The 10,042-nt window shown below is 36.7% G+C and overlaps 1 protein-coding gene across 1 annotated transcript in view; it reads left to right on the top strand.

The window, feature by feature from the left end:
- Positions 1-10,042, top strand: part of LOC117119925 (uncharacterized protein C20orf194-like) — a gene marked incomplete at its 5' end in the record, with an annotated part of 127,503 nt that overhangs the window by 82,799 nt on the left and 34,662 nt on the right. The window contains 6 exon segments of the mRNA XM_033264906.1: positions 1,904-2,062; positions 2,304-2,429; positions 6,401-6,482; positions 7,078-7,166; positions 7,837-7,920; positions 8,141-8,316. Coding sequence (XP_033120797.1) covers positions 1,904-2,062; positions 2,304-2,429; positions 6,401-6,482; positions 7,078-7,166; positions 7,837-7,920; positions 8,141-8,316 — 716 coding nt within the window.

Raw genomic sequence — 10,042 nt, 5'->3', positions numbered from 1 at the left:
CCTTCTAAGCTGCAGCACGGTTTATGATGGTATCAAAATCAATACCAGACATAATGATCGCTTGTGTTTCCATCACCAAGCATCAAGGACCCAAGCATTTTTCAACTCGGTAGCCATCAGGTTGCCTCTTGTTTGGGACCAGCTCCCTAGATTGTTAACCGATGCTGCAGTTTTAGAAAGCCCATCCTCTTTTCTTTGTAAGGTTTCTTTGTATTTTGATTCGCTGTAATGTTTGATTTTTTAATGTGTTGCTGAATTTGGGGTTGGGTAAACCGGCTTTGCTACAGTGATTTGGTTCACTCTGGTTGTCCCTGGTCTCCCCAAATTTCAGCTTTTTTTTGTTGTTGTTGTTGTTGTAAATGACCAAATAAATAATGAAATGAAATGAAATGAAATGAAAACATTAACTCAATTATATACCCCAAATTGTTCTTGAACATGCAAAAATATCATAGCATCAAAATCTTCCAGACTATTTCTTCAAAATGCAGTTTATCTGTAAAACATAATTATAATCAAAATATGAAATAGTTGAAAGACATTTTTTTAAAATAAATAATATTACTATAATTACTGTATTGCATCGAATATACAGTACCATCCAATTAATTGGGTCATTAACCACAATATAAGTAGGCATAACCTAGGCCTCCTAGACCTAGCCTACTACTACTACTGCTTGTGAAATTAAATTTGAAGTCATTAATTGAGTAATATGATGAGCATAATTCTTCTTTATAGCCTAACATTACACACAAAGTGAAGCTATCCTTCCACTGTATCAAGGGTTAGTATTTAGTAGACCTGCCCAAGCTAGGCCTGTATTTAATCTAACTAATGGCCTAGGGCCCAGGGTAGCCTACAGTCAGTGGGCCAGGCCCTACCCCAGGGCCTAGCCTAGGCCTAACTAAAATAAATTAGGAGAGGCCTGGATACCGACCGGTCGATAAAACGTATTTTGAACTTCGTACTATTATTTTGCCATTGCATAATACAGTTTTACAACAAAACAATACATTAATAGAACGTTGATTACCGTTCACTACAAATCAGATAATGCACATTTACCTAGAAATAAGACCAGCTCCTCCTCGAAGCAGCTGGCCACCCGAAATATTCCCGCGATGAATCAAATTTCATCCTGAAAAGTTGGCCCCTGCATCTTTGGTCCAATATTAATAGGTCCATGGTACAATCATGGAAGAAATAAATAAACATGGTCCAATCATGGACCTATTAATAATAAATAAGGACTCAATAACTATGATATTTAAAACATGTCAAAGGTCAAAAACAGCATTTCCAGTCATTTTCTAGCAAACTTTTCTATTAGACCAAATAGAAACATTAATGTTCCGAATATCTTGACACCACAATTACCTCTTTACCACCAGTGGTTGCAGAGATATAATGACCCTATTGCTATGACCTTGAAACGTGTCAAAGGTTAGAAATGGCATTTCAGATCAGTTTTTAGCAAAATGTTCTATTAGAGCAAATAGAAACATGAATGTTGTGAACAAATAGGCACCAAATTTAACTCTCTACCAGCAGTGGTTGCGGAGATATGACTACCATATAGCTAAGACATTTGACCCTGACCCTTTGACCTTTTGCCACATTTTGAAAATGTGTTACCAAGCCAAAAATGATTCTTGGACCACCCTATAAACCAATTTCAAATTCTCTGGACCTCAAAGTGCATACAAAACCTGGTCTGGCTACTAGAGTACATTGCATACATACCATATTTGTGAAGCAAGTTTACTGCATACATGGGATTTTTCATAAGAATTCATGTTATATAAATAAATAATTATTTATATTAATAAATAATGTAATGTTTAATCACTATTCAAAGTAATTATTTTTAGCATTGTATGATTGAATGTTTTATGTCCAGGTGGGTGACATTGAAGGCACCTTTTGAGAGTCGTGATGAGTTTGATGCGAAGGAGCTTCAAGCATCATTAAGTAGCACAGTAGCAGCTGCAAAGAAGCGAGGAATTAGAGCTAGCATTGGAGGAAAGAAGAGACTAAGAATTCTGTATATACCACCTGGGTAGGTACTTTCACTGATTGCCAAAAACCAGTAGGTCCACTGGTAAGATTAAGATAGCGAAATATAGAATGAAGATGATCAAATTAAGGGCTTGTATACTGTTCATCTGTGTACTTAAACATCAAAATTTTGAGTCACTCACAATTGGCTTGTCTGTTCGAGTATGTACTGCTTGCATTCACTGCTTTAAGTTAAATGGTTATGTTGCATTAATGTATTTTTCTATGTGTTTTTATTTTAGGTTTGTAGACCTACCAAAAGCAGTGCATGCCATAGAGCATCACCCTGACCCAGCCATTGCTGGACAGTTGAGCATTGGTGCCGTCACAACTTGCGTTGACCCTCTCAATATGTTTATCACCAACAGGTCAGTACTAAAAATTCAACTTGTCTGCCCTTTTTTTACATGGTATTAAAAGGCATATATAAATTATCGAAGAAGACGTTATGTGCTATACTAATAAGAACAAGTTGGCTTCTCAGAGAAGGATTGTTTCATCTGAACGTTTGGGTTTTTCCTCGGTTAAGATAATCTGTTTTGTGTTGTGAAACTGTTTTATTTAGTGATGATTTAGTCCAGTTCTGTGACAATGTGTAGTTTGAGCTTGGTTCTTTTAATGATTTTTGCTGATCCTCACTAGCCTGTTTTGCAGTTGACTTCGTCCCACAATAGTGTACACCACCCAGAGCTATTGTTTGGTTTTTTTTTTTCACACAAAGTGTTGACTCGAGCTAAGGCCAAGAATGCCTACACCTGCTTATTTGTATATTGTCATTGTTCCTTTGCTATTGCCTGTACAAGATTTTGAAATGTGTTTTTCATTGCAAGCTTCAAAGAAGCCAGGTAATACTGTTTTCAATGCTAATGATTCTAACTATTTTAGACTAAAAATAAGAGGATGCCGTGCCAGTAAATTTATAAATAGGCCAACACCTGTTCGAATTTCGTCGGATACTAAACAATCAAATAGGCAGCCAACGCCCAAAGCTAACTAACCTAGTGGTTTTAGTATCTGGAAAATGGACAGTCTTTTCTTACCAACGCCAGATCGTTGACAAACAAGATGAATGAGCTACCACTTAGAGTAAAGGAGGTTAGCTCAGATATTATTGCGATAACACAGACACACCTCAAACCTTACTTAGCAGATAACTTAGTTTCCTTGGAAGGATACAAATTAATCCGCCGTGACCATATTGATAAGTCGTGTGGTGGAATTTGTATTTATGTAGGTGAAGACATACCCTTTAATGGGTGGACCGATTTAAGTGACGAATCAATTGAAAGTTTATGGATCTCACTCCGTCCCAAGAGACTTCCGTGCGAGATATCCAATATAACAGTTGGTGTTCCATCCCCCAGGTAATATCGACTGGAACATGACATGTCACATTACTCAAAGGATGGATTGTGTATGTAGAAAACATACAAATACCAATTTTGTTGTTTTGGGGGATTTCAATCGAATGAAGGACTACCAGCTAAGTAAATATCCTCTTAAGCAGGTAGTCAAAAAACCCACAAGAGCAGAAGCCATATTGGATCTAATTTATACATCTCTGAGTAATTTCTACTATGAACCGCAGATTCGACCCCCATTGGGGCTTTCTGATTACAGTGTCATCCTTTGGAATCCAATATGTGTATATCAGCTATGATCTCTGATACCAGTGTTACCATAAATAAATGACTAGTTAACCTAAAGAATGTTTTGCAAATGATCTTAGTAGCATTAGATGGCAAGAAATGTACCGACTGTACTAGTCAATTTAATTTTTACAACGATAATGTTCAAAGACTGATGAACATGCATTTTCCAGTAGTTACCTTTCAGTAAAGATAATAGGGATAAGCCATGGGTCACAAGTGCATATAAGAAAACTACTAGAGCTTGTCAAAATGTGTTTAGTAGAGATCCTAAATCAGATGAATACCGCCAGTTATGGCAGAAAGTAAATCGTCTTTCTACAACCCTCCGAAAAAAACACTACAAGATAAATTTGGAACACGGATAGTAAATTGTGGTGGGTGGGTGTAAAACAGTTCCTAAACTTGGACAGGGCCAATAGTAACTTTTTTAAAGGATTAGCCAATGAATTATGTGAGGGTAGTGTCCCCCTTCTTGCTAATGATATTAATATGTTTTTTCAGTCATTAACAGCAGAAAGGTGTTTCAATTGTTGACGCGTTGACTGAACTCCTACATGAATGTCGTATTGTGTTGTATGTCCGACAAGAAGTTAGAGTACTTCTTCTCGACTTCAGGAAGGCATATGATCTAGTGGATCACAATGTTCTTGTTAGGAAACTGAGAAACCTCAGCATAGAGTGTAATTTAGTCAAATGGGTGGAATCCTTTTTACATAATAGAATGCAAGGGTCAAGCTCAGTTCTACTTTCTCAAGTTGGGTGCCTTTAAATGGAGGAATCCCTCAGGGGTCGTGGCTGGGTCCTATACTATTCATGGTCTTTGTTAATGATCTCATGACAGGAGTGTCTTGCATCAAATATACGGATGACACGACTGTCTTCGAGTGCAATAACAAGGACCGGACTAGTGGGCTCCAGGCACTCCTTGATATGGCTACCAGATGGACTGATGAAAACCATATGGTTATTAATACCAAAAAGACACAAGAATTTAAATGTTGGTGAGTTGTAAAAAGACGAAAGCATTGAAAACGTAAAGTGACCGTTACTTGGAGTTTATATGTCTTCCGATTTATCTTGGCAAAACCAAGTTGATGGAATGATAACAAAGGAATCACCCGATTATATTTTCTTAAGTGCTTGTGTAAATCTGGTCTCTGTGTAGCAGGACAAATCTATTACTATTTAAGTGTTATATGTCTGGCTCTTGAATATGCTGTCCCTCCTTCGGGTATAGTGTATCACAAATGAGCAATCTAAACAACTTGAACGCATTCAAAGACGTGATTTGGGGGTTGTCTTCCCATGGGGCTGATTATGACTGGCCCCAAGCTGCTGCTGGGATCCCTTTGATGTCAGAGCGGCGTACACATTTATGCCAACAATACTTTATTAAACTGAAGTCACCTACTCACAGACTTCACCACCTCTTACCCAAAATTCATAATACTCCATATAACCTCAGACGTGACAATAAGTTATCCTTGTCCTAAGTCAACACCCAGCGAACTATGAATTTATTACTTTCACCGGTGTGTTCAAGGAATGGTAAATACCTATAATTTCTGTACGCCACTCTGACATCAAAATTGCATGAATTTTTATATTTGTCTGGTTGTGTTGTAAATTAATTGTATTGTTAATTTTTTTTAATAATAATGATTTTTTTTTTCTTGTTTGTTATTATAGTGATAATATTAATAAAAATAAGTACAATAATAATAACTTGTGTTTTTATTGTTGATATGTGTTTTTATTGTTGATATGAGTTTCTCTGTTGTTTTTTTAATTTTTTTTTATCTTTCCCGAGGGATTTCCCAAATTTATATATATTATTATAAACTTATTTATTTATTTATTTATTTATATTTATTTATTTCTATATTTCTTCAATTTGTATTTTACCTTGTGTAATTTGCAGATTGCCATCAGCGAGTATTTGTATTTATTTGTATTATCGCTTGATGGTTTAGAGTTAATCTCTTTACGTACAACAAAACTTAATTTTAAAAATGACTTTAGAGATTGTGTCTTGTTGTTTAAGATGCCTAAGAAAAGGTGTATCACATTGATCTCTGTATCTCGTGTGTGCATCCCCCGTGGCTCAAATGGTTAAAGCATCTACATGGACCCAGGGAAGATCCTGGGTCGGGATCCTATTTGGGGTGATTTTTTTCACACTAACAATTCCCCCCTTTACCATTTACATTATTGTTAATATTATTATTATTATTATTATTATTATTATTATTATTATTATATTATTATTATTATTATTATTAGTGTGCATAATTGTCTATAAATTCAATGACTAGGGAACATGTCTGTTAATATGAAACAGGGGGGGGGGGGGAGCGGGTGGTCAAATTGATACAATTGTATGGGCTTTGAGTGTTGTAGGGCAATATGGCTACATGTACTAGACAAAATTGTATGTGTACCATATTTGTCAAATTTGCCCTCCAGTTCGAGACCACCTGTGCAACAAAAAAATTTGGGGTAGTCTCTGGGTTCGATCTCCAATAAAGGGTTAGCTTTTTGTTAAAAGATTGAAGATTGTTACAGTTAGTTTGTTTTTTGAAAAAGTGGTCTTGAGAGGGGTCTAAGGATTAGAGTGGTTTCAACTTGGAGGGTGCACTGTACTGTACTGCACTGGTGTAAATTTACAGTACTATTAATCCTTTCAGATTAACTTTGCCTAAGTTGCTGAACCAGTGTGCTGAAGGCTGGGTTAATAATGTATTGTTTACCAGCAGTACTGAAGCAAAGGTAAGATGTTAAAAAATGCTGCAGGCATGACATGCCTGTTATAGAGCTACCTGAAAGGCCAACTTAGACATGATTTGTTGTTGCATCAGTGTGTGTGATTTAAACGTAGACACAATGATTTGCATTAGGGACATTTGCGTCATAGAATATTAAACATGTTTAATTTTTCTCGCAACGGCTTAAGACGGTCCCCGATGATGAATCACGTCAGGATGCGTTATACGACACTGTTTAAAGGCCTGTTTACACTTCAACGATAACTATAACGATAAATAAGCTAAAAAGCGATTGTTCATATAGAAAACAAAAGAAATAAGAGAGGTTTTTACGCTAGGACGATTCGATAACGATTTATCGTGTATACGATAACAAAATATTTTAACAAATCACATCAGATGATGTCATAATCATGGAAAAACGATAGAAACGGCCTTTAATTCGCCTTTATGTGCTGAGAAAAACATAGATTATAAAATAAGAATTTTACTGTGTTTGATAATGACCCAGGGCTTAGTCCAAGTTTTTTTTTTTTTTATAGTTCCTCATTTAGGACCAATTTAGTTGTTTGATAAATAAATGGGTATTATTGTTTTAGGATCCGAATCTAGCAACAGCTCAACAATTGATACGAGCTGTCAATACTAACGTTGCATTCATCATTGCAAACCATGGTGATTTAACAAGGTCAGTGTTATATTTATTATTATGTACATCATACATAGTCTAGACATGTGATTGGTTAAGAAGCGGACAGTAGAAAGTAGTATTCCCCTTAAAAATAGTACTTTTTTGCCCTGCCGGGCGATGTGCAATCTCTAGACCACATTGCTATGTAACTTATGAGACACACGAACGGTAAAGGAGATGCGACCTCTACGATGCTCTCTGAGATTTTTTTCCTTTGACTGCCTAGGCCTAGGAAGAAGTATGTCTAGGCCTACTTCGTGTGTACTATTTTCGTTACTTCTTTAGGTATCGTAGAATCAATGTATGAGGTATATAAAACAAATATTGACTGTTCTAGATTCGGGGTCTGTGAAATCTACAGCCCCTCTGTGATGTGGAGACCGTAGCCTATCTTTCCTCAGGCCTTCGGCCCTGTGGAAAATAGGCAACGGACTCCACATGACCTTGGGGCAATAGATTTCACCATTCCCCTCATTAGCAGTCAGTATTTGTATACAGTATTATATTGCGATGTTAATATTCATTTATCAAAATATATGTTTTATTATCAACATGTCAGTCTTCTGGCACATAATGGCAAGTCATCTGTGTACTGTACTTAAATTTGTTAATAAGCTCAATATTACTGTTTTTTAAACCTGACCTTTGTTTTGTGGTCTGTTTATAGAAGTCCTGATGCAGAATTAATTTTGTCAGAGACGGCATTCCAGGAAGCTAGTGCAATACGAGCAAGGCACCATAATCCAGATAGGTACTGTTTGTCAAAAACTTTTATTTCGATGGATAAAAATAATATTATAATATGTGAAGTTGGTTATTAGAGCATGATGAAATTGTGCAAATGAAACAGGTTGTATACAGTAACAATGACAAAGTTGATGACAGCTGTTTAAAAACTAATAAATTTTATTTTAACAAGTTTTTGTTGACACAGTGAGTGGACTAATTGAGGTGACCATTACTTTTCTCAGATGTATTATTCCATCTTCACTTTCCATCCCTTCAATTGGTGAATTTGCCCTACATTTTAGTCAGCCATTGGACAAGTCTAAGCTGATCAGCAAACTACGTTGTCTTAAGGCAAACCTTTCCCCTCATCCCTTCGCAGGCAATATCTACGCTGTCAGGGCAAAAGTAGCCTTTACAGGTAGGTATCCTATTTATTTATGTCATACTATTACCAGTGAGAGATCTAGGGAGGAGAAATTTCATGGCTTCTATAAAGGAAAAAATTTTCAAGTGAGGGCACTGTATTTTCCCTGCTAGTTTATGTCTTTAACTCGTGTATCTGCAGGGGTGTCATTTTGAAAATGAATAGCAGTTGGAGGTTTCAAAGTAGGCGGAGGAACATGTCGCAAAGCGCAAAATGAGGTGCTTCGGCCCGAGGGGGGAGGGTTTGGGAGAGGGTGTCCCCCTCCCGACCACCGGAAAAAAATTAAAAATTGTAATTCAAAGATGCCATTTAAGAGTGTTTGAATGTTGGATTTTCACTGATGGATTGGATGTTACATTTTAATCCAATGACAATAAATAAATGAAAACCACACATATAACATACATTTTTTTTGTAATTATTTATTTTCTTGTGTGTCCTTAAAAACTATTTACAGTAATACATTAACCTTCCTTCTACTTGTTTTAAATTGCCTATTTAAATTTAACCAACGACATCCTTGCTAACTTTGCTTTTGCCTATTATATGCTAATCCTATATACAGTCAAGCACTTTCACAGGATTACTCACAAATTTCTTTAGTTTTTGCTCTTTTTTTTTGTACTGTAGTTGACAGATCAACAATAATTGGATAGGTTTTCATAGTGACCTCAAGCAGGGATGTAGCCTGGATTTTGAAAGGTGGGGGGGAGCCGTTATGCAAATTAAGTATGACCCCGGCGGGGTCAATCGCCCTGTGAAGTAGTGCACTCTGAACGTTCTTAGGACTGCTTGAGAGGATAAAGTGAAAATTGCAATAGACGCATTATAAATAAGCGAAAAAATAATTATAAAATAAATCAACAGTGGCAGATCCAGGAACTCGAAAGAGAGGTGAACAAGGGAGAGACTTTCATAGACTGAGGAACCACCCACCTCAGCCCCACCATGGTTAGGGCTGAGGTAAGAAAATTCATGATTAGGGCATCTCTAGATGGCCGGAAATTACACTCTTGCACTTCAATTTGAATATATTTTTCTTTTTTTTCCTTAAAAAAATTAAGGAGGGGGGGAGGGGGAGTGCCTTGAATCCACCTCTGCTCAAAACATTCTTTATCCAGAATAGTCATAATCACGAAAAATGGACTTGAAAAACCAGATCACATCCTAAAAACAAACAGCAGTCACTAAGACATACATCAGGAGCCGACTTGATGGAGTTTAAATGTCATACCCAGGGAAGGGCACAGATCTGTTTTGAAAGGTGGATGGAGAGGGCATTTCGTGAATCGACACCCACCCCAGCCCCACAGTGGTTGGAGCTGAGGTGAGAAAATTTGAGGGAATAGTACCTCTAGATGGCCAGAAATGACACTTTTAGTAAAATTCATCATCATCACATCACCATTAGTCAAAATGAAGCGCCAAAAAAAATTCTCATGATCTTTTATCAGGGATTTTCGACAACCATAGAGATCTTATTAATGTGTGTGTGTATACCATAGAAAACAAAGCTTAAAAACATTGTCCTTGATTATGTACTTTACATAGGCCTACTTCAAAAACATGATTCCACAACCACCTAAGCCCCACCATGGCTGGGGCTGAGGTGAGAAAATTTGAGGAAATAGTACCTCTCGAGATGGCCGGAAATGACACTTTTATATAGTAAAATTCATCATCATCACATTACCATTATAGTCAAAATGAAACGCCAACA

This window comes from Anneissia japonica, unplaced genomic scaffold, assembly GCF_011630105.1.
Source record: "Anneissia japonica isolate Jap-2015-1 unplaced genomic scaffold, ASM1163010v1 scaffold87_len186233_cov173, whole genome shotgun sequence".
Lineage (NCBI taxonomy): Eukaryota > Metazoa > Echinodermata > Crinoidea > Comatulida > Comatulidae > Anneissia > Anneissia japonica.
This window is presented reverse-complemented; position numbering and strand designations above follow the sequence as displayed.